Here is a 26,940-nt window from a genome sequence, read left to right as displayed (position 1 = left end):
CACAAAGTAAGGATCATAGACAAACATAGAGTGCATACTTGGTGTATGGCAAAGCTATTGTTTAAGAAAAACATAGTGTACATGCTTGGAGCATGAGACAACTAGTGTTTTTAATTCAAGTATAAAGTTGATAAAACCGAAACAATGAATAATGAGTAATCAGTATTGTGATAAATAAAAGTGTTTATTTATATTCATAGGTTTTGATACCATATTTGATTCATTTATTTTTGTGTTTCACTTTGCATGTTTTGACTTCCAGAATAACTAAGTCACTCTTCTTGAATGATTAAGTTATTCAAACCATCCACAGTCGGTCATATGTTGGAAGTAGATATGAATCAAGACTGTCATGGGTTGGTTTGTAGAGGTCCAAGTTGGTGGACAAAGTGGTGCTACAACAATCATGAGTGCTCATAAGTTCTGAGTATTGGATTCAACCCGCGCTCATTTGAATCACTTCATGGATTTTATCACGAGTGATCATGAGACGATAATATCTTATATTCTTCAAACCTAGAGATATGAGTTGTTACTATGAGTTGGTTATACATTGATTGCACGAAAACGCATTGGTAACTCGATGTTATAAAACGTGCCTTTGTGTATGATTCAACAAGTAGTAGAACAAGCCATATGAGTCGAAGTTTATCCATTCCTTTTACCTTCGGGATAAAAGCGATATCTGTGGGCCCCTCGATGATTTAGCGATGACACATGTGAGTGCTTGGCCAAGCCAGGACTGATTTGATTTGTTCAATCAGTCAGTCATCATAAATCGAAAATCGGGAAACAACAAATGGACAGAGAGAATGATTATAATCCATGTCTCAGTCCATATGATATCTAGAATGGAGGAATATATGATCCCTTATCTAATGGACAAGTCATTGATAAAGGTCAGAGTTCATTGACAAGATCAGAGTTCGACAGCGGCTTTAAGAGCTACGATTGCCAGTTGGTTTTTGAAGTCATACTCAATAATAGTTTTAGACTTATCCAAGTGGGAGACTGTTGGATTAATGTCTAAGTCCATAACTATATTTGGTATGTACTTGACCCGACCCGGCATGGTCCATTTGGGTTGCACTTCACCGACACAATTTATATGGATAGTCTTTTGAGAATAGTATGTTTATGATTTATATTAATATATTATAAGTTCTAATATATTAATATATAATCATATTATTTAATTAGTATTGATCAAGAATTAATTTATAATTAATTAAGTGATCAAAAGGAACTAATTAAATATGGACTCTTAGATATATATATATATATATATATATATATATATATATATATATATATATATATATATATATGTGTGTGTGTGTGTGTGTGTGTGTGTAGTGGGCCAAGTTCATTTAGGTTGGGCTAAGTCTTCATGGATAGTCCATGGAGCTTTAACCCATGGATCCTAGGAAATGAAAGGTCATGGGTATTAGGGTTTAACCCTAATCCTCCACACTATATAAAGGGTCTTATGGTTCATGAAATTAGGCTAGTGGCTAGTGTGGATACACTAAAGAGGGCAATAACCGATTTCATAGTGTGAGCCAAGTATCCATATTCTCTAAAGGTTTTCCAAGCTGTTTTGGTGATTTGTGATTCCACTTGAGGCTTCCACACTATTGGGGCTAAGCTCTTAAAGCTTGAAGACATCAAGCTACATCAAAAGGTATGTCATCTAACTAGAACTTTGTAGTATAGGTGCTTCATAATATGCTAGTTAGGATGAAACCTTGGAATATTTAATATTTGCATGTATAATAGAGAAAACATAGATCCAAGGTTTATAGGGTTGCATGTGTTGGATTAATGTCTAAGTCCATAACTATAATTGGTAAGACTTGACCCGACCCGGCATGGTCCATTTGGGTTGCATGGCATCATGCATTTGGATAGACTATAATGAGAGAAATAACACTTAAGGTTGGTTAATATGTTATAAGTTCTAATATATTAATAAGGTTATTTAATTAGTATTGATCAAGAATTAATTTGGAATTAATTAAGTAATCAAAAGGAGACTAATTAAATATATGGGTTGATTGTGTAAATCATTCATTCTTATATATATGGGCTTGTGATCCAAGATTCCTTATGTTGGACTAAGTCCATGGGGTGACCCATGGATACTCTATGGAGGTTAAAATCCATGGAGCATAAGGAATGGGTAAAGTTATGAGTTACATGGTGTAACCCTAATAGCCACCATATAAAAGAATCCCATGGCTCAAGAAATCGTGCACTAATGTGTGAATATGAGGGCTAGACGATTTCAAGGAGTGTTCCATTTCTCTCAAGTCATTCCATGTGCATTTGGTGTTGTGTGAACCATTTGAGGTGTCACACTTGGGGCACTAGGCACTCAAGCTTCATGAAGTCATTCTACATCAAAGAGGTATGTATTCTATCTTGTTATATTTATTATTTTGTATGCTATATTAGGATAATACCTTGGATGTTCATAATTGTATGTATAATAGAGAAAACATAGATCCAAGGTATTTAGGGTTGCATGTACACTTAGGAGTGTTAGAATGCTCAAATCCCAACAGTGGTATCAGAGCCTAGGCTTGTTTTCTTGTTATACTTGCAAAAGTAGCTGAAAAATCGAGTTAGATGCATATATTCGATTGTTTTGGCTGGAATTGGACTAGGAACATTACCCTAAGATGTTTTTGGACTTATAAACTTGTTTTTGATGTGGTAATGTTCATGCTAATCCAATTTCTAAGATAATTGTCATAATTTCAAGATTTGTATTAGTTTGTATGTTCATGCTAATTTCTTGAAGATTGATGATTTGAATTATCTTGTTCTTATGAGGTTCTTAGATTAATAGAAAAGTTGTGTGAAATAGTTGTTTTCAATCCATTTTAATCTAAGAGTTGATTCCAAAGTGTGTTTTTGTAACTTGTCCTCAAGTTATATGAAAAGTCACATTTAAGAATCATAAAACTCATAAAAGTTGGCAAAGGTTACAAAATGAAGAGTCTAGTTCTAATTAAATGGTTTTATGACTCCATAACTTGTCCTCAAGTTATGGAGGTTCAAGAGTCTCTTCATTAAATTAAAAAAAAGTGTAACCTTAATTAGTTCCATAAGTTACAAAAAAAAAAGTTATTTTTTTATTAATTAGTTTAAAGTCTTCCATAACTTGTCCTCAAGTTATGGAACTTGAAGAGTTTTTTTTTAATTAAAACTACTTTAAACACATAAGTTATGGAATTAATTAGTTTTGAATATTTTCAAAACTTGCCCTCAAGTTTTGGAATTTGTAAAGTTTTCCTTATGAATACTTTAATTCCAAGTTAGCCCTTAGAATTTTAAAAGTTAAAATTCAACCCTTATACTTTATAATATTATAAGTTAATAATATTTATATATATATGTATAAGAGTAAAGTCAGTCTTACCGTTAGTAGGCCTCATTCACGAAGCCGGTCTATAAGGGGGGTATAAGGTTACTGCCTATAAAATGGCAGTTTAATGGGTGTCCACTCTCACCCACCGCTTCCTTGACTGGTGGAGGGTCGTTAGCCGAACGGGTAGGACAAGGACTATAATTCTCCTTTCATTAAAAGTATTAATGATAAATACTAAGTAACTAAACTCTTATTAATACCCAATCTTAGTTACTTAGGAAAATGTGAATTTGGTGCTAACCCATGAAATTACACTTTGCACTTTGCTTAAGTCGTTAGTGGAGCGTGTGTGGTTAACCGGCACACTAACCTGGACTTAACAAGGTAGGCAAAGGGTAACTTAATATTTATCATAGTATCGGTGGAGCGTGTGTGGTTAACCGGCACACTGATTAAGGGGTAAATATTAAGGGTACCAAGTATATTTGCATGGTTATTCACACCTTGTTTTGTGATCCTCGGCATCCCAGTCACAAAACCTGAAGGGCACACTCGAGATTGAAACATGCCTTTGAACAGTTCAATGAATCTCAAAGATCTAGGACTTTCAAATCCAATTAAAACCTAATAAATTATTTTGTTTTTCATGGTGGAAATTGGTGAATCGTCATTCACCTACCTTCAAATATTTTATAGCTTGGATTACGGCATCCCTCTTTTAAGTTATAAAATAGTTTGTTGGGTCCTAGCCTTAATATTTCATATTGGGTGTCATATTAAGGACTTTAAATCAACTATCTTGAATATCTCCCAAAAAGATGTCTGGTCTAGACATTTATGATCTTCCCAAATCTCTTGAAACAAGCTTTCCTAAATGAAGATGATGTCCCATGGATATCATACTTCTTTCACCTCCTCCAATTATTCTCCCTAACCCACAAGTTCCTAAAAAGTTTAAGGTCACTCAAGCCCTATTGGCAAGGCAAGGTCTAGGTGTGATCACATCTTGGAGATGTAGTCACATATTGACAAGCCGGGAGAGTTGGGTGTCAAAGTCTTGAGAAAGTTGGTGGCTCAACTACTTTCTAAGTCACATAGTGAGTTCTTTTGGGAATCCTATGAAACAGACTAAGACAAGACCCTTAATGATCTTATCTATTTGCTAATATCAACTTCCTAAAACGCTATGGACATTGACAATGATGACATTAGATATCCAGTAAAGCTCTCTCTTCCCAATGGAAAGGGATCGGCCATAGTCAACTCGGTTGACCCAATGGTAAAGAGAGAGGCGAAGTCTGAGATAGTCCCATTATCAAGGGTCCATAGGTAACTATTGCCAAAGGAAGGGGCATTGGTTACGAAGCTGCCAAATTTACCTAAGGATGTTAAAGTCAATAAGTTTGGCTCTACTTCAGGTAAAGTCCATTGTCTAACTCTATTAAGTACATGCTGATTCTGATCGCGAAGATGGATTTCAATCGCATGGTTCGGTGATCAGAATTTTGGGCTATTACTTAAGAGTTATGATATTTATATTGCTTAGGAATAGATAACAACAAGGTTTTCATATGGATTGTAAGGATAAGTTTTTCCGCAAAGTTTTAAAATAAAAGAAAAAGGTTTTGATTTTATTTATTTTAAGTATCCTTACAATGGCATTTGTGAAAAGTTGTTGCTTATAAGATTCCATTGATAGCAATATTGGAAAAATGGATTTGATTCTTTCGGTTGTGGTAGTGTCTAATATTACCAAATAAGGAAAGATTTTCATCATCCAAGGTTCAATTGGACCGAAACTTGGAATCATGCAAGTTGTATAGTATGATGAATGAGAACTTTCAGCTTGGAAAATTAAGACTAATTCCTTATGTGAATAAGGAAAGGACTAAGGGATCGAGTACACATTCTTGTGCACTGGTCAAGTCCACCACAAAAGATCAAGAAGACTATTCGTCATGATTTACTTAAGTTCAGTAAATATGGTTATACTTATAAGTTTAAGTATAAGTCTGTAGCATTGGAGAAGTTTCAATGTGAGACAGAACAAATAAGAAGAATCAAAGTATGGCAGAAAGATAAAAGTTTCTCAAATCTGAAAAGATGGGAGAGTACTTTAGTATCATGTTTATGATCATCTTAATGATTAAGATACCATATCACAATTGGTCCTCTAAAGTCATCTTAGTGCATTCTTATGACTAAGAAGAGGAGTCATGAATTGTTGAAATGGTTAAATCAAAAAGACGAGTCATACTTCGTTCCAAAACAATTCTTAGAGTCATACTCCAAGATTGTAACTTGAGTGACATATCTTAAAGAGGGTTTGTTAACACTAGTCAAATGTAAGAGTAAAAGGTTATCTACTCTTGTACATTTGAAATTGGTAAGTTGTGATGTTTTGGATAAAACAGAGACCAACTTAGGCCAATTGTGTAAAGTGTTAGTCTTGATAAAGAATCCGCACTATCTCTTGAATATTTGACAAGGGAGTCTTATATGTCAAGAGGACAGTGGGAGTCTTAAAGCTCTTGAAAGTTTCAAGACTTAATCAAGAATAAAACCTAAAGTCCTTCACTAGCACACGACTTGAGGTTTATAACCTATCGTGTTGAAATTTTTGTGCCTATTCAAGTTGGCTTTGCATAGGAGTTATGAGAGTTCTCAATTGGTTGCACAACTACTTGGAAGCAATGGCAGGCACCTGAGCTGCCAAATGGCAAGAATTTAAGATTGCACAAGTTTAATCAATATGAGTTTGGATTTGTCACTAACCTTGTCTTGTGATTATGGTTTTGACAAATTCACATGGATAAGAACACATACACTATTAAATCTAAGTGTCATAAGGTTTCTCTCCGATTCATGAAAATGATGGTGAGGAAACACTTTCACTAAGTAGATTTTAGCTAGATAGCAATTGTGATATTTGCATTCTCAAAGTCGTTAGTGGAGCGTGTGTGGTTTACCGGCACACTAACATGGACTTGTGAGAAGTGGCAAAGGTCTAAACAATTGAGACTATGATTACGGCATCCCTTTTCATAGTTCTAAAATTGTTTAGACATACATGTGAGCTATCTAAGAGAGGTGTATGATTTTGATAAAGTTTTATCAAAACAATCTAGTATCAGAAATCTGAACTTTGGTAAGAAAGTCAGCTGATTTCTGAGTACATGTCAAAGCTAGTGGGAGCATAAGTGTTATGCTAATAATCATCATGTTAGTGGGAGCATGATAATTATGACAAAGGTTGCAAGTTAGCAATGTTAATTATAGAAAACAAAAGTTTCAATTCGTGAGGTTGCAGGGGTTGAAAAAGTTGTTTTGCTATAATTAAGGGAGAAGAAATTATACTTCATTTCAATTCTAAAAGCTTAGATTGAGATTTTAATCGTATTTAATCAAGGATATATATATATGAATTTCATGTTGGAATGGCTCAACATAAGGAAATTCTATATATGGGTCCATTATTTGCGTTCTAAAATTCGATTATGATTACGGCATCCCTTTTTATAATCTGAATTTTGAGAACTTGGCAAATTGAAATGGAAATATTATAGCAAAAGACTGGTTTAGTCTTTATGTGAGACATCATGAATCGTGTCCCATATGCTTCGGATATAGGATCGATTACATGTGCTATATTCATCCTTTCTAAAATTTTCCAAATGCCTGGGGCATTATGAAGGGAAAAGGTCTAGAATTGGATATGACTAAAATGATTAAGCAATTGTCGAGGACAATCTAAGGTTTACCAAAGATTGGTGGCTCAAGGACAGTTGGAAGTATAATGTTAATTCTGGAAGGACCATATTGACATAATCTGTAAGGAGGCAACTCTTGTTCAGAAGTGATAGTCAAAATGGAATATGGAAATGTTTCAAAGTTAGAAATTATTCAATCTGTGTAAGATTAGGAAACTTAATGAAAGAAGGATGTTTCCAAGGAGCTGATCTCCTTTGGAATGCTCTGTAATGATTGTTGTAAAGTCTTTCTGACTTCATGCATAATCATTAAGAGGATCAATGCATATAAGTTTAGAATCTAACAGATTTCAGTAAATGGCATGAATTTGGAATTCTTGCATTTGCAGTAAGGATTTGGGACTGTGAAAAGATGATCATTGGAGTGATGTTCAATTGATCTATTTTACAAAGTAAAGATCATAGACAAACATAGTATGCATACTTGGTGTATGGCATGACTAGTGTTTAGAAAACATAGTGTACATGCTTGGAGCATGGGACAACTATTGTTTTAAATTCAAGTATAAAGTTGATAAAACCGAAACAATGAATAATGAGTAATCAGTATGGTGATAAATAAAAGTGTTTATTTATATTCATAGGGTTTGATACCATATTTGATTCATTTATTCTTGTGTTTCACTTTGCATGTTTTGACTTCCAGAATAACTAAGTCGCTCTTCCTGAATGATTAAGTTATTCAAACCATCCACAGTCGGTCATATGTTGGAAGTAGATATGAATCAAGACTGTCATGGGTTGGTTTGTAGAGGTCCAAGTTGGTGGACAAAGTGGTGCTACAACACTCATGAGTGCTCATAAGTTCTGAGTATTGGATTCAACCCGCGCTCATTTGAATCACTTCATGGATTTTATCATGAGTGATCATGAGACGATAATATCTTATATTCTTCAAACCTAGAGATATGAGTTGTTACTATGAGTTGGTTATACATTGATTGCACGAAAACGCATTGGTAACTCGATGTTATAAAACGTGCCTTTGTGTATGATTCAACAAGTAATAGAACAAGTCATATGAGTCGAAGTTTATCCATTCCTTTTACCTTCGGGATAAAAGCGATATCTGTGGGCCCCTCGATGATTTAAAGATGATACATGTGAGTGCTTGGCCAAGCCAGGACTGATTTGATTTGTTCAATCAGTCAGTCATCATGAATCGGAAATCGGGAAACAACAAATGGACAGAGAGAATGATTGATAATCCATGTCTCAGTCCATATGATATCTAGAATGGAGGAATATATGATCCCTTATCTAATGGACAAGTCATTGACAAAGGTCAGAGTTCATCGACAAGGTCAGAGTTTGACAGAAGCTTTTGAGAGCTACGATTGCTGATCGGTTCCTGAAGTCATACGCAATAATAGTTTTAGACTTATCCAAGTGGGAGAATGTTGGATTAATGTCTAAGTCCATAACTATAATTGGTAAGACTTGACCCGACCCGGCATGGTCCATTTGGGTTGCATGGCATCATGCATTTGGATAGACTATAATGAGAGAAATAACACTTAAGGTTGGTTAATATGTTATAAGTTCTAATATATTAATAAGGTTATTTAATTAGTATTGATCAAGAATTAATTTGGAATTAATTAAGTGATCAAAAGGAGACTAATTAAATATATGGGTTGATTGTGTAAATCATTCATTCTTATATATGTGGGCTTGTGATCCAAGATTCCTTATGTTGGACTAAGTCCATGGGGTGACCCATGGATACTCCATGGAGGTTAAAATCCATGGAGCATAAGGAATGGGTAAATTTATGAGTTACATGGTGTAACCCTAACAGCCACCATATAAAAGAATCCCATGGCTCAAGAAATCGTGCACTAATGTGTGAATATGAGGGCTAGACGATTTCAAGGAGTGTTCCATTTCTCTCAAGTCATTCCATGTGCATTTGGTGTTGTGTGAACCATTTGAGGTGTCACACTTGGGGCACTAGGCACTCAAGCTTCATGAAGTCATTCTACATCAAAGAGGTATGTATTCTATCTTGTTATATTTATTATTTTGTATGCTAGATTAGGATAATACCTTGGATGTTCATAATTGTATGTATAATAGAGAAAACATAGATCCAAGGTATTTAGGGTTGCATGTACACTTAGGAGTGTTAGAATGCTCAAATCCCAACAGCATGTACACCATAGGAGTGTTAGAATGCTCAAAACCCAACACTAGCTTGTAAGCTTGATTCTCGATCCTCTAAAGAACTTTAAATGGTCCAATAAACCTTGGACGCAATTTTCCCCTTTTACCAAACCTTATAAGTCCCTTCCACGTCGAGACTATAAGTAAAACCGAATCTCCAACTTCGAAGGATATCGGTTGTCTTTTCTTGTCAGCATAACTCTTTTGTCGATCTTGAGCTGCTAACATCCTTTATCTAATCACTTTCAACTTTTCAGCAGTCTGATGGACTATTTCAGGTCCCACAAACGACTTTTCCCCAGCTTCCAGCCAACATGACGGCGTTCGACACTTTTGTCCATACAAAGCGTGATAAGGTGCCATCTTGATGCTCGAGTGGAAACTATTATTATAGGAAAATTCTACTAGAGGTAAGTGTTCATCCCAGTTACCTTGGAATTCCAGGGTACATGTTCTCAGCATATCCTCCAATATTTGAATTGTTCGTTCGCTCTTACCATCGGTTTGCGGATGGTAAGCTATACTCAAACACAACTTGGTACCCAATTCCTCTTGTAGACTTCTCCAAAACCTTGAGGTAAAACGGCTGTCACGATCGGATACAATCGTTAATGGAACACCGTAAAGCCTCACAATTTCATTCACGTAAGAATTCACAAGTTTATCCATACACCATTTCTCGTTGGCTGTTATGAAATACGCACTCTTAGTGAAGCGATCAACGACCACCCAAATCATGTCGTGACCGTTCCTTGTTCTGGGCAGTTTAGTCACAAAATCCATGGTGATGTCTTCCCATTTACCCATGGGTACAGGTAAAGGTTCTAAACTCCCATACGGTTTCTGATGTTGTACCGTAACCCTAGCACATGTTACACACTCGGCCACATACTTAGCAACATCGAGCTTCATCGTCGGCCACCAGTAATAGGGTTTTAGATCCCTATACATTTTTGTACTGCCGGGATGAATCGAGTACACGGTCTTGTGAGCTTCTTCCATCAGAAGATTTCTTACTCCTCCCGTCTTAGGTACCCAAATCCTATCTTTGAATACCTTCAGTCCTTGACCGTTTGTATCAAACACAACCGTTTTACCCAAACGTTCCTCCTTTCGGTCATTTTTCTCTAAAGATTCCTCTTGAGGTTTCTTTATACTTTCCACAATTGTCGAGACAACTTCAATTATCAACGCTCTTGGCCTTTGCTTTTCAAGATTTACCTTCCGACTGAGAGCATCAGCAACAACATTTGCTTTACTAGGGTGGTAAAGTATCTCACAATCGTAGTCCTTGAGTAACTCTAGCCAGCGCCGTTGCCTCATGTTCAATTCCTTCTGATTAAAGAGATATTGAAGACTCTTATGATCAGTGAAAAGTTTGCATTTAGTACCATAAAGATAGTGCCTCCATATCTTTAAGGCGAATACTACCGCTGCCAACTCCAGATCATGAGTGGGGTAGTTCTTTTCATGCTCTTTCAATTGCCTCGATGCATACGCTATCACTTTATCCCTTTGGGTCAGAACACAACCTAACCCAACTCCAGAGGCATCACTATAAACTGCGAAGTCATCAACTCCTTCAGGTAAAGAAAGAATCGGTGCTTCACACAATCTCTTCTTTAACTTCTCAAAGGCTTCCTTATGCTTTTCATTCCAAGTATAAGTAGCTCCTTTGTGGGTCAAAGCTGTTAATGGAGTAGCAATCGAAGAAAAGCCTTAGATAAATCGGCGATAATATCCGGCTAAACCTAAAAAGCTTCGAATCTCCGTAGGACTTTTTGGTTGTTCCCACTTCATCACAGCTTCAATCTTTGTTGGGTCAACCATTATTCCTTCTTGGTTAACCACATGACCTAAAAATTGGACTTCTTGAATCCAAAATTCACATTTGGAGAACTTTGCATACAACTTCTCCTTTTTCAGAACTTCTAGCACTTCACGCAGATGCTTGTCATGCTCCTGCTTGCTTTTCGAATAAATCAGGATATCATCTGTGAATACTATCACGGATTTATCAAGGTATGGTTTACAAACCTTGTTCATCAAATCCATGAAAGCTGCTGGAGCATTGATTAGTCCGAACGACATAACCAAAAATTCATAGTGTCCATATCTTGTTCTGAACGCAGTCTTTTCGATATCCTGCTCTCTCACCTTTAGTTGATGGTATCCTGACCTAAGATCGATCTTCGAGAAATAGCTCGAACCTTGCAACTGATCGAACAGGTCATCGATCCTCGGCAACGGGTACTTGTTCTTTATTGTCGCTTTATTCAGCTCTCTGTAATCGATGCACATTCTCATGCTCCCGTCTTTCTTCTTTACAAATAACATCGGGGCTCCCCAGGGTGATGAACTAGGTCGAATGAAACCTTTGTCCAATAACTCCTGAAGTTGTGTCATAAGTTCTTTCATCTCTGTTGGTGCTAATCGATACGGTGCTTTTGCTATCGGCGTCGTTCCTGGTAACAAGTCGATACGAAATTCTACTTGTCGATCAGGGGGCAATCCGAGAAGATCTTCGGGAAAGACTTCCGGATAGTCATACACCACCGGAATATTATGCACCTCCTTCTTTTCCTTCTTAGCATCGACCACGAACGCTAGGTATGATGTACATCCCTTGGCCAAACACTTTCTGGCTTTCATTAGGGAAATGATTCCAGAGTTTACTCTGCGTTTGTCTCCATACACCATAAACGACTCTTTCCCTGGCAGGTTTACTTTTACTATTTTCTTCCTACACAATATTTCGGCATCATTGGCGCTAAGCCAATCCATTCCTAAAACTATGTCGAATCCATTTAACTCGATAGGCAATAATTCCTCATGGAACTTATTCCCATTCAAGTCAATGAAGATGTTTTTCATACGATGGCTAACAGGTACAAACTTGCCACTAGCAATCTCGACTAATAAAGCATTAACTAGTCTATCTACAGGCAAAGCTAGTTTTCTACCAAATTAATGCGAAATAAAGGAGTAATTGGCTCCAGAATCAAACAAAATTTGGGCAGGCAATTCGTTTACGAGAAAGGTACCTGAAGCGACATCGGCTTCTTCTTTCGCTGCTTCAAGTGTCATCTGAAAGGCTCTCGCCTTCGGCTTTGGTGGAAGATTGGGTTTTGCTGCTTCCTTCTTCTTCGGGCAATCCCTCAAAATATGCCCTTCTTTATGGCACCCAAAACAGACATTATTATTGAAGGTGCATTCATTGGCATAATGCCCTGGCTTTCCACATTTGTAACAAGTGAGTTCCACGCTGTATTTCCCAACATGTTTCTTCTTGCACTTGTCACACCACTTGGCTTTGGCTCCTCCTCCGAATTTTCTCGAACCAGTCTTCGAGAACTTGTTCTTTTTATTGGAACCTGAAGTTCCTTCAAACTTTCTCTTTTCGCCAACTTCAATCTTGCTGGCGGCTCTCCCCTTAATCATATCTTCAACAGACTTGGCAGCCCAGATAGCTGCCTCCAAAGTAAGTGTCTGACGTACTGGCACCGCATACTCCCATGGAAGTCCCTTTGCGTACCTGTCAATTTTGCCAGCTCATCTCGGACAATACGCAAAGCAAACTCCATTTTGTCTGTGAAGTTATTCGTATATTCATCAACGGTCATACTCCCCTTCTTCAAAGTCAGAAATTGGTTTTCCAGCTCAAGCACGTTTTGGGCCGATCAGTACTTGCGCTAGAAGTGCACCAAGAACTCTGCCCAAGTCAGTTGCAGTGGCTCATTAGGGCTTAGGGTTTTCCCCAAAGTGTTCCACCAACGAGCAGCACTACCCCTGAACTGACGCACTGCAAATGTGATTTGTAACTTGCCTTGGCAACCACAAGTCATGAAAGCCAATTCCATTTCCGAGATCCAATCCATTACTCCAACGGGATCTTCTTTTCCAATGAAGGTCGATGGCTTGCAAGTCATAAAGTCCTTATACTTGCACCCATTTCTCTCCACTCTATCTTCGTGGTTATTTCTCCCAACCACAAGCGGTTCACTATGACCAACAGATCTACTGTTGTTTCCTTCTTCACATCGATCGTCATTCAATTCACGTTGTTCAACAGAAACTGAAGGTTCATCCCTGTTGTTCAGCAACATTTGCCTCAATTCCTCCCTTTGTTCAGCCATCATGGTCTGAATCATAGTTCGTACTCCAGCCATGGTGATGGGTTCTGGTGCAGCTCCTACTATAGGCACATGTTCCACTACTTGAGGTTGAGGTTGTTGGTTTCTGTTTGCATTTCCCGCTCCACTTCGAGTTCTTGCCATTATAATCTATATACTAAATAAGGCGAATTTAGATCTTTATCCTTGATAGATATTTCAATTCCCTTATCACTCCGAAACGTTTACATGTTAGTTCTAATCTCGTAATCATACGCTTAGAATCCTACACACATAAGGTTTCCAGATCCGGTCGGCAACAGACCATAGATCCGAACAAATAATGGCATATATGGCAAACATATAGCATTTAGCACATAAAAGCATTTTAGGCATCTTTCCTAAAATAAACTAGTGCTTGTGTCTAAAATATGGTAGACACTCATCTCACAATCATCACTTAGCATTCTAAGTTTAAGTCTAGAAATCCTACAAATTTCTTAGTTCGCTTAAACTAATGCTCTAATACCAACTGTGACATCCCCTAATTTCTCGGCCAGAAAATACCGATTTAATTTATGCTTTTTAAAATAAAATCAGAGAAATCCTTTTAAAAGATGTTGCGGAATTGGTCCCCAAAACAAAACATGATAAAAGTTTATCAAAACCTTTCTTTAAGAAATGTATAATTTCCTTTTATATCAAAACCTCGGGATGTCATGTTCCAATACAGATCAAAAGCATAAACAAGACATTATAAGCCTTACAACAGTTATTTACAACTACTGGCCTATAATCCAAAAATCTCTCATCATCCTCCGACTATGCTCGGGGTCCACTACCTGTAATAATAAAAAGCTGAGTGGGTCAGGCTTGGGAGCCTGGTGAGCATATAGGATTTTCAACCCACAATAATAATAACTTATTAAGTTCACCAAATAACAATAACCTTGATTACCCATTCCCGTTATCCTCACTTTACGTCCCTAAACACCTATCACATGGGACCTAGCCTAAGGAATATCATCGGGATGGACACTACTGCTAAGGGGACTCCTCAGCCATACATGTCCTAAAGGCAACCATGAGGGGGATGGAGTACGCCAATGAACATTTAGTTCACCAACACCTACAAGTTGCGAACCTGCTAGTTTTCCACTGGACTGTCTAGAAAGGTCTGTGGTTGTCATCTATATTCCACTAGACGACTACAACAACAACAAAAACAACAACATCGAGGCCTCTCACCATTTTAACACACATCGACTATTTCGTCTACCCATGTTCTACCCAACATATTTGTAGATAAAATACATATACAGTTTAAAACTTGTATAAAACATCTGTTCAACAGTCACCTCAAATAAACACTTAATATAATTACACATAGCACGTATTTTATAGAAAATACTTCATATCTAGGTGTAAGATGAAAGTGACTACACACTCACATGATTTACTGATAATCGGGCAGCACTTCGTTTCCTAAAACGATCGTTTCTAATAAAACCAGGAGTTTTATTGAGAAACCGGGCTCTGCGAGGGTTGGGCTTCAAAACCGAAAAGATAAACTTCTCGGGCTTCTCGGGCACTTCGGGACGTATTTCGGGTGTTTGGTATAATACCGGGGATTTGGGGGAAGTTGGAATGAAAGAAATATTGAAAGAGGGGTGAAAATTGACAAGTTTCCAAAATATACCCGGGAGGTCTCGCACCCTTCTATTTATAGGGGCGAGGCTTCTGATCGGACGGCTGAGAGGCTTCCAGGTGGCAGCAGATGCGAAGAGAGGTCACATGGGTCTCACGTGCGAGGGGTGAGTTGCTGACTTCTGATTGGACCGAAGAGTAGGTCCGAGGTTCGGATCCGAAGCAAGAGGGAAGGGAGACAGCTGGTGCGAAGGTCGGACACGCGGCAGGTGGTGCGAGGCTCGGACGAGGCTGCACACGCGTCACTCCTTGGATGTGCCACAGCTTCGGATGACTCATCAAATTTCGGACACGTGGCACGCATGCAGCGAAGGTGACGTGGCCGAAGTCCACCATGCGAAATTTCTCGATTTTTGTGCAAAAACTTCTAAAATCTATAACTTTAGCATACGAGCTCTATTTTTGACGTTCTTTATATGCACGCGTAGGTAAAATTACGCTCTACAACTTTCATTTAGACTTCATCGGCTAATTTTGACTTTAATTTTTATATTATTATTTTTAACAGACCGGGACAAGAAATCCGTTAAAAATTCATAACTTCTTCATCCGACGTCCGTTTTCGTCTGTCTTTTTACTGTTGTACTACTATTGACGAGACCTTCGATTCTCATTTAGGTTGTTTCGGCTAAAAATCACTCGATCTAAAATTCGAGTTTTTAGCTGTCTACTGCTAGGCTGAAACTTAGAAAAATCATAACTTCCTCATACGAAGTCAGATTTGGGCGTTCTTTTTATACATACTCTCGGTTTGATGAACACTACGACTTTTGTTTAGATCACTAAGGCTAAAAAGTAGTTTATCAAAAACTCACTTTTTACGACATTCGGCACCGTGTCGGTTTTGTCGCGAAACTTCGACAGGTCATAACTTCTTCGTTATAACTCGGATTTCGGTATTCTTTATATATCCGTAATCCTTGTCACGACCACTACAACTTTCTTAATAGATATCGGCTTTATCTAATATTTATTTTCGACGCTTATTTTTATTCTTAATTAATTAAATCCTAGTAATTAAGCATAAAACACATAATTCACATAATATTCACATAATTTCTTTTTATTTCTTCAAAATGAGTTAAAAAGGTTAACCTAGACTATCACATCAATATTAATGCCTAGCCTAGAAACACGGGCATTACATATATATATATATATATATATATATATATATATATATATATATATATATATATATATATATATATATATATATATATATATATATATATATATATATAAAGTTATGTTCCAGTGAGAACATTTTCCCCGTGAGAACATTTGAGAACATTTTTTAGCCTATGAGTTAAAAAAACACGCATTTTTGTTTTATAATTTCGTTCACGGATATTTCGGTACCTTTGTTCTTATGACCGTATCCTCATCTGATTTTCTTTACGTATTTGACGAAAATTTTGTCGAGAGTATCCATTGAGAGCTGAGTGATTATCATCGAATTTTACGGACCTGGTTCTAAATCTTAGTGATTCTTCTTACAAAATTCATTGATTTTTTTTATTCGATTCTTATGGAGAAGTAATTGCGTCGTCGTCGTTGAACAATTTAGGTCACAGTTCGTTCTATCAAAAGGTACAAAATATTCACTTTGTATAACGTTTTTTGATGATTAAAGTATCGCATTTGTGTTTATTTGATGTATTTTGGTAATCGAATCAGTTATTTAATGTTTTGATTCGAAGATAGGTCAAAGTTCGTTCTTTTGTACAAAATATTCATTGTCGATTCTTAGGTTGTAACTGGATCTTTTCTAGTAGTTTCTTGCCTTGTATCTGCTTTTATAGTCGTAGAAAAACCTAAAAACATTCAAAAAATCTAGGACTAGGAAGAGGAGCCAGGAAGAGACCTCTTTCTTGTTCTGTTGTTCGAGGAATTGCTTCAATGGAAGGAAAGGAAGCAGGGAAGCTAGCTATTGAGTTTCCAACTTTCGGGCAACATGTGATTAGTATTTATTTATAATATATTATTTCAATCATATCTGATTATGATATTTTCCACTAGTTTCTTGCCTTGTAGCTGCTTATATAGTTGCAGAAAAAGCTAAAACATTCAAAAAGACATGTGATTAGTATTTGTTTATAATCTATTATTTCAATCACATGTGATTAGGATCTTTTTCAGTAGTTTCTTCATTCTTCAACATGTACACCATCTTCTTTTGTGTTGCTGTTAGATATGGATCAATGCAAAAGATTCAGTTTTGGACTCCAAAAGGTCCCCTCATTGAGCTAACAATCATGTTCTTCTAGTAACACTGTGACACTATGATCATGTATCTTTTATAAACTATAACTCAATTATTTAAATCATGTATGATTAATATAGGTTTAAAATTACTTATTGATATATGTTATAATCATAAATCTTATGAACATTTACATTTTATGTTATAGTTTTTTAAATCATATATAATTAATATTTGTTGTAATAATAATTCTTTATGTTGTTAATGACAGGTTCTATTGTTTCATAATGTCTTTTACAAGCGATAATGTTAATTTATTTAGAAATGAAAATGAAATTAGTATTGAAGATGTTTATGAAGATGTTGAACATTCAAGTCATCAAATCACAAATTACATAGATGAAGATTTTGAGCATTCAAGTCATCAAATCCAAAACATTAATGTTTCAGGTAAAAAAATTTAAATAGTAATCTGTTATTATTATATAGCTATTTTTTTTTAATTATTAATGTTTTTTAGAATTGAATATATATCAGTATATGTAATGTACAATCACATGTGATTGATAATAAATTTCTTATACAATCACATGTGATTAATAATGAATTCCTTATATAATCACATGTACAATCACATGTGATTAATAATTAGTGTAATCTGTTTTGTTAATCTTATGTGATTATTAATTATTTTTTTAATAATTATGTTTAATATAGTGCTATCATATCTTATTATCCATTTTTTTATATTTGAATAAATATTGGCATATTTTTAGTTTATATATCTTCAATTATTTGTTTTAATCACATATGATTATACAAGGAATTTTATTATTAATCACATGTGATTTTATATTGTATTGATTTATGTATATTCAATTGTTTCTTTTCTAATAATATATGATTAAAATATTTTCTATATTTGATCATACAGGTGATGATGCAAATTCAAACAGTAGGACTAGTTCAAGTTGTGTATCAGAGTTTTATATGTCAGAGGTTCTGCATGATATCAAACCAGATGTTTCTGATGAATTTAAACCTACTAAGGAATTGAGGTTCAAAGATGTGGATGAGGGAGTTAATTTTTATAAAAGATATGCAGAGAAGGCGGGTTTTGATGTTCGTTTGAACACATTAAGGAAAGTTGGTGATATAATAAAGCATAGGTTTTTGGTTTGTAGTAGGATGGGTAAACCAAAATTGAATCCAACGGAACGTAATACAATCTACAGGGTTACAGATTGTAAAGCCAAAATTATTGTGAAACGTGTCAAAGGAACGTGTGAGTATAGGTTTGATAAGTTTCAAGAAAATCACAACCACGAGCTTGAAGATACATTTCACTTGAAAAGTACAAGGACTCTTTCATACTCTAACAAGGATTTCATTGTTCGGGCATCTAATGCAAAAATGGGTGCTACAAAAGCTTACAAACTCAAATCAACATTGAAAGGTGGTTTTCAATACGTAAGGGGCAAGGCTGTTGATTACAGAAATTTTAAGAGAGATATGGGTGCTATTATTGGCTTCAGAGATGCTCAACTTATTGTGAACAAGATGAATGATCGGAAAAACAACTATCCGAATTATTCATTTTTTTATAGATGTGATGAAAATAATGTCTTAAATGCAATGTTTTGGGCCGATGAAACAAATAAAGCATACTATAGTGAATTCGGAGATGTTATGTCATTTGATGCAACATTTCGTACAAATAAGTAAGTTTTTCTTCTATATTTATGTTTCTAATCATATGTGATTTATATTTTTTCAGTAAGTATATTGATGTGATTATTACATGAAATAGGTATTCATTGGTTTTTGTTCCATTCATTGTCATTGATCATCACAAATCATCTGTTACTGTTGGAGCTGGGTTGTTAAGTACGGAGGATGTGGATTCGTATAAATGGCTTCTTGAACAATTTTTGAAGGCTCATTCAAATAAACAACCATTACTTGTTTTGACTGATTAAGATGCAACAATAAAGCAAGCAGTTGATTCTGTTTTTTACCAATCCAAGCATAGATTGTGTATGTGGCATATCATGAAGAAGCTGCCAAAAAAGGTACATTTTTTTTGAAATCACATGTGATTTTACATAGCACATATTTTTATATTCATAATCAGTTGTGATAAATCACGTGTGAATTTTTTAATCTGAATAAGATTTTTTCTAATCAGATATTATTTTTATAATTTGAAAATATTAATCATATGTGATTTTCTTTTTGTAATCACATATTTGAACAGATTTGAATCATATGTGATTTTGTTTTCTAATGCGAATAGATTTAAATCAGATTTGATTTTGTTTTCAATATTGTAATCACATGTGATTGTCTAAATGATTATATGTTTATTCTATCATAAATGATTATGAATATAATCACACATGATTATTCCAAATTATATGTGATTATATTTATAATCACATATGATTAAAGCATTTAAACTTATGTGAGTTTTACGTTTATATTTTTAATATTAATTTATAATCTGTGAATCACATGTGATTATTATAGCTATCTGTGGAATTTCTTAAAAACACGGATTTCAAGAAAAGGTTCAACAAACTTGTTTGGGACATTTATATCGAGCGTCATATTTTTGAGAGGGGTTGGGAACTATTGATGAAAGAATTTAATCTTGAAGATGAGAAATGGTTTAAAGATATTTTTGAAAATAAGGAAGCATGGGTACCTGCATATTTCAGTGATTTTCCAAGGTGTGGGTATATGAAGACAACTTCAAGGTCTGAGAGTATCAATTCATTTTTCAATTCATATTCAGAAACCGAAAATTTCCTTCTGAATTTCATGATGAATTATGACGCTGCTATTAAAAAACAAAGATATAGACAACGTGAACTTGATCGTAAAACCAAGGGAGCAAATTATTCTTGGAGGTCACCACGTATGATAGAAAAACATGCAGCAAAGTTGTATACTAGCAAGGTTTTTTTTGAAGTTCAAAAGGAGATTTTTAAAGGAGGTTGGTTTTGTGATGTTATAGATTTAGGGGAGGGTGATGGATGGGAAATTTTTAAAGTTATTCACAAGAACCAAAAACACGAAGTAAAAGCAACATATATAGTATTTTATTTTTTTTATTTATATCATTTATATTTTTTTATATATGATAATGTTGTGATTAATCACATGTGATTATAAAGATAATGTTTATATGTCACTAATGTGTATATTGTTTTCATGTGTGTAATCATATGTTATTGGTATTTTTTGTGTATATAAAAGATGTTAATCACATGTGATTAAACAATATCGTGATTTTTATTTTTATAATTAGTTGTGATTAATGTGTAATCACATGTCATTCTTCATTTTTCAGGTGGAACTAAAGTATGATGAAAAAGAAGTGAGTTGCACCTGTGGACATTTTAATCGTTTTGGTATCCTTTGCAGACATGCTTTTAGAGTATTGATGGATAAAAATTTTGATGAAATACCAGAACAATATATTCTTAGGCGATGGACAAAGGATGTAATATCTTCAAATTATCAGCTATCAAGAGACCGTTTTGATGAAGAGGATGAAGAAGTTACTAAACTGGTTAATGAAGTATTTTTGAATGTTGAAACTGCTTTAGATATTATGAGAGATAATAAGCAGAAGCTAGCATGTTTTGTTGAAAAAACAAAACTTTTGTTGGATGAGGTGAAGAGTAATTGTTCAAGTGAAAAGTCAATTACAAATTCTGATGTCCTTGAGAAACTTTATAATGTTACCATTCCAGAAGAAGTTGACATTTTTGTTCCAGATGTTCAAAATAATAAAGGATCATGAAAGAAGAGGCTTATTGGTGAAGTTGAAAAAGCAGTTATGCAAGCTCAAACGAAGACTAGAAAATGCTCACTATGTGGTAAAAGAGAACCACACAACAGGCGTACTTGTCCCAGTAGATTTAATGCTCAAAATTGATGTATAGACTTTTTATTAGTTTTCAATTTTTTAAGTATATGACATTCATAACAGATTATAATCATATGTGATTCAATTTATTTTTCCACATTCAATTTTTTTGTTGTCTTTTTATAATTATATGTGATTCTAAAATTTTTACACATGTTATTTGTTTTTATAATAGTTAAGTATAAACTGTTAATAAAAGATTTTAATCGCATGTGATTTTCTAATATCTATGTTTTTTTATGCATAATCACATGTGATTTTTGTAATTACATTTGATTTTATAATATAATATTTTTTAATACATAATCACATGTGATTTTCGTAATGTGAATGTGAACATATTGAATGTGAATCTGATTTTTATAATATCAATTTTTTGCTTGTCTTTTTATAATTATATTTGATTCTAAAAATTTTATACATGTTATTTGTTTTTATAATATTTAAGTCTAAACTGTTTTTAAAAGATTTTAATCGCATGTGATTTTCTAATATCTATGTTTTTTTTATGCATAATCACATTTGATTTTATAATATCATATTTTTTTAAAACATAATCACATGTGATTTTTGTAATGTGAATGTGAACATATTGAACGTGAATCTGATTTTTCTTTTTGTGAATGATAATCACATGTGATTATTTACAATATTTTATTTGACAATCACATTATAACAATTATATATAATTGTCAAATAAAATATTGTAAATAATCATATATGATTTTTATTTTTGTATTCATATATTACATATGATAATCATATGTGATTGATACACTATTGATAACATGTGCAAATTCATATGTTTTATTCTATTATATATGATTGTAATATGTGATTTGTTTTTTAATATGTTCAGATTTAAATCATATTTTATTTATTTGAATATTGTAATCACATTATGTTATTTCCAACATAAATTATTATGAATATAATCACATATGATTTTTCGAATCATGATTCATTTGTTTTCTAACATGAACAGATTTAAATCATGTGTGATTCTGTTTCATATGTTAATTCTAGCATGAATTATAATGAATTTAATCAAATGATTTTAAAAAATCATATGTGATTATAACCACATATCAGAAAAATATACATTTGTTTTGTAGAGTAATAAAAGACCCAAAAATCTAATTAAAAAATAATATTGTCTTAAAAAATCAACAAAGAAATTATCCATCTTCACATTCAGCTTCAGCACTTGCATCTTGATTTTCCCATTCACCATAAAGAAATTATCCATCTTCACCTTCAGTTTCAGCATATGCATCTTCATTTTCCCATTTACCATTTTGCCTTCAATCAATCAACCATATTGGCAATCATTCAACCTTTTTTGTATTTCTTCGCAAGCTTTTCTTTGATCACTTTGTCTCTTCTCTTTGTTTTGTTTGTTGTACTCATGCACAAGTTCCATGATGTCATCCTTCATCAAATTTATTTCAGAACATATTAATGCATAAGCATATTTTGTTCTCACCCAGTCCAACAACTCATCTTGAGTTCCTTCTTTTGGGAATCCGATTTTGTAATCTGTTTCACCTATATACGTTTCCATGTATCTCATCACAAATATTCCACAATCTGTTTTGTTATCTTTAGTTTTACATAGTAGATGTGGTACTTGTGGTTTGATACTTGGATCTTTAAGGGCATGACATCGTGGGTGATTTATCTCATGGAGATATCTCAAGAAGCATTTTTTCTGAAAATTATAAAAATATATATAAAGTTGGTCAGATACAATTAAACATATAAAAAATGTTATTTACATTTATATAATCAGATGTGAATAAATAATTTACATAATCACATGTGATTAGAATCATGAAATAATGTTTTACATAATCACATGTGATTACTTACCAGATTTTTGAGTACAGGCATGTACTTATCTTTGATTGTTGCTGCTAAGATGTTGTTATCCAGTATTACAATGCTTGCATTTTTTATGTTAAAAACAAATACAAACATGTGTTCTTGCCGGCAAGTAGGGAAAAATATCTGCATTCAAATGTGTATTGTCATATTTAGGAAGGATATACACTATAATAAGAATAATAATATTTTTTTAAAAAAACTTACCATATCAACATCTTTCAATTTTATTTTTTTTTCATCTGCATTCAACCAATTTACAAAGTATTTTTTGAATAGATTGTATCTATTCTCATCTTTCTCCTTTTCTCTCTCCTCTGCCTCCTTTTCCATTTGTTCTTTTAGTTTTTTGTCAATCCTTTTATTTTTGTCATCCTTTTTTGGTTTAGGAAGTTGCTCATCCTCAATATATTTTGTCTAAATGTTAAATCATTTGTGATTTTAGTGTATAATCATATGTGAAGTTAAATAGATAATATAGATGATATTAATTTAGTGTTAGAATCATATATGTTTTACTTACAGTCATTTGGACAGACAAGAAAACTCTGTATGGAGAATTATTAATGTCTCGGTCCTTCTCCTTGCAGTTGAGTAATTCAGACCATGAGTCTATGACATCTGAAAATAGATATTCTCCAGGAAACAAACTTTCAAATACATATCGGAATGCCACTCTTTTGTTTGTTGTGAATAACAGTTGATCACTGTAAATATAAAAAAAAAATTGTTATTTGATATTATTATATACATGAATATAATCACATGTGATTTAATGAAGTATGTTAATATGATTATAATATTCATATTTTCAATCACATGTGATTTACTAATTATTAAACAAGTATGTTAATATTTATTTTTGTAAATGCTAATTCGTAAACAAGTATGTTAATGTTAATGTTAACTTACTATTCACTTCCTTGCAAATTGAAAAGCCATTCACCAAGCATTTCTTCTTCATTTGTTAATTTTGTTTTCAAGAAAATTGCTCTCGCTTTATATGGAGATCTCTTAACTTCAGCTGGCTTCTTCTTTCTTTGTTGATGAGGTTCCTGAGTTGGATTTTGCTTTTCTGTATGCTCAGGCAACTTTTCTATTATTTTTATCTTTGGGTTGGTCTTTATTTTTTATTGTACCTTTAAGAAATAATAAAATCATATGTGATTACATTCATAAAGATATGATATTATACAAACAAACAAAATAATATTTACCTCTGTCTTCTCTGGAGGTGTGATCTGACTTATATTGAGATCAAATGAGGGCATCATACTCTCTTCTTTTCTATCATGGTATTCTTTCATGGTTTTTTTCATAAAGAGAGTTGAATTCATCATCATTTAACATTTGGGTACTGTTAAATAATGATGTGTTTTCAGAAATACTTTGAATAACATTTGTTATTGTTTTGTTGACATCTTCAAAAATCAGATAAACAAAATAAGTTAGTAGAATAATCACTTGTGATTATATAGGAACAAATGTTGTTAAATGAAGAGTTTTTGTAGATATTTATTTACATTTGATTAATATATAGTTACAATAATCACTTGTGATTATATAGGAACAAATTTTCTTCAATGAAGAATTTTTGTATATATTTAATTAGCGGTTTCAATCATTTAATTATTTGTGGTTATAATCATGTAATCACATGTGATTATAGATAAATATTGATATGTTTTACTAAACATAGCAACATTTATAGACAATTATTAAGGAATAGTTTTATAATATCTAATCAATTACATCAAAAGATTTTTAAATTCTTCAAATTACATACAATAGAATTTAGATTAATTAATACATATACATAAAAAGTAATTGTCATTCAATACAATATTTTTATCAGATAAATATGATTGGTACCTTCTTCTTGAACAACATTTGTTCCTATTAATTCTGCATATAAGTAAATTATGTTAGTTATCACATATGATTGTAAAAATATATTTTTTCATAATTATATATATATATATATATATATATATATATAGAGAGAGAGAGAGAGAGAGAGAGAAATATATACAAAAATTATTAATCATATATGATTAAAAGAATAAATTACACAAAAATATTATATTTTTATATGTGATTATAATCACATGTGGTTGTAAGGTATGTAATAACAAGTGTTTGTAACATTTATAATCACATGTGATTATAAAGTATGTAATAACATGCAATTATTACATATTTAATTATATTGTAACTTAGAAATATATTCTTAAACATTTTGTTTTTCTTCACCTGCATTCTTCCCATCCAGCTTCTTAGCCTCCACACCTGAATATTATTAAAAAAAATTGTTAATAACATAATATGATCATAACATATGTAATCATATGTAGTCACGTCACTTTTATGATTATGACCACTTTCAAATTTCCCGGCAACATGTTGTTTCTTAACACCAACTTCACCTTCTCCTGTATCTCCTTCATGTACATTTGTGCCAAAATCTGTATATAAATAAAATATGTGATTTAATCACATGTGATTATATAAAGATTTTTATAATAATAATATGATTCATATGAATTTACAAATCAGATGTGATACTCATATTTACCTATTTCTTGAACATTTTGGTTTTCTTCACCTGCATTCTTCCCATCCAGCTTCTTAGCCTCCACACCTGAATATTATTAAAAAAAATTGTTAATAACATAATATGATCATAAAATATGTAATCATATGTAGTCACATCACTTTTATGATTATGACTACTTTCAAATTTCCCAGCAACATGTTGTTTCGTAACACCAACTTCACCTTCTCCTGTATCTCCTTCATGTACATTTGCGCCAAAATCTGTATATAAATAAAATATGTGATTTAATCACATGTGATTATATAAAGATTTTTATAATAATAATATGATTCAGATGAATTTACAAATAAGATGTGATACTCATATTTATCTATTTCTTGAACATTTTGTTTTTCTTCACCTGTATTCTTCCCATCCAGCTTCTTAGCCTCCACACCTGAATATAATTAAAAAAAATTGTTAATAACATAATATGATCATAACATATGTAATCATATGTGATTATAATCATATGTATTCACATCAGCTTTATCATTATGACCACTTTCAAATTTCCCAGCAACATGTTGTTCCTTAACACCAACTTCAACTTCTCCTGTATCTCCTTCATGTACATTTGCTCCAAAACCTTTATATAAATAAAATATGTGATTTAATCACATGTGATTATATAAATATTTTTATAATAATAAAATAATTCAGATGAATTTACAAATCAGATGTGATACTCATGTTTACCTAATTCTTTAACATTTTGTTTTTCTTCACCTGCATTCTTCCCATCCTGCTTCTTAGTCTCCACATCTGAATATAATTAAAAAAATTGTTAATAACATAATATGATAATAACATATGTAATCATATGTGATTATTGTAACATCCCAAATTCCGAGTCCAAAAATTTCAATTTTTATATAACGATTTGGAAAAACATTCATTGGAAAATATCATTAAGTCACATCATTTCGTAACCATAATCTCATGTCTGAAAATCACATCAAAACAATAGTAACAATTTCAGAGTTCAATCCCAAGAAATCTCATGGTTCGGAAATCCAATGTGTGTGTATGATGTGCAGCTACCGCGCCGGCTCCTTCCCCTTCGCTGAAGAGGTACCTGAAACAAAACTAAAAACTGTAAGCACGAAGCTTAGTGAGTTCCCCCATCATACCACATACCATACAATCACATAGCATACATACTACCGGCAATTCTGGGGTGCCC

The 26,940-nt window shown here is 33.3% G+C and overlaps 1 protein-coding gene across 1 annotated transcript; it reads left to right on the top strand.

Annotated features, from left to right (window-relative positions):
- Nucleotides 1-19,388: 19,388 nt before the first annotated feature.
- Nucleotides 19,389-21,148, top strand: LOC145124572 (protein FAR1-RELATED SEQUENCE 5-like). Its single transcript, XM_079059973.1, has 3 exons — nucleotides 19,389-19,409; nucleotides 19,867-20,418; nucleotides 20,693-21,148. Exons 1-3 carry the CDS (start codon nucleotides 19,389-19,391, stop codon nucleotides 21,146-21,148), a joined length of 1,029 nt encoding a protein of 342 aa, XP_078916099.1.
- The last annotated feature ends 5,792 nt before the right edge of the window (nucleotides 21,149-26,940 follow it).

This window comes from Lactuca virosa, chromosome 7 (assembly GCF_052849685.1).
Source record: "Lactuca virosa cultivar CGN04683 chromosome 7, Lactuca_virosa_CGN04683_v6, whole genome shotgun sequence".
NCBI classification, from domain to species: Eukaryota; Viridiplantae; Streptophyta; class Magnoliopsida; order Asterales; family Asteraceae; genus Lactuca; species Lactuca virosa.
The sequence above is the reverse complement of the archived record's forward strand: the minus strand, read 5'-3'. Positions and strand labels throughout refer to the sequence as shown.

What these genes read in the sequence shown, in the direction of transcription:
- LOC145124572 (XM_079059973.1), top strand. Translation starts at nt 19,389, where the DNA reads ATGAAGAAGCTGCCAAAAAAG. An exon ending in TGAAGAAGCTGCCAAAAAAG is followed by an intron (nt 19,410 to 19,866) that starts GTACATTTTTTT and finishes TGATTATTATAG; the next exon opens with CTATCTGTGGAATTTCTTAA. An exon ending in ACAAGAACCAAAAACACGAA is followed by an intron (nt 20,419 to 20,692) that starts GTAAAAGCAACA and finishes TTCATTTTTCAG; the next exon opens with GTGGAACTAAAGTATGATGA.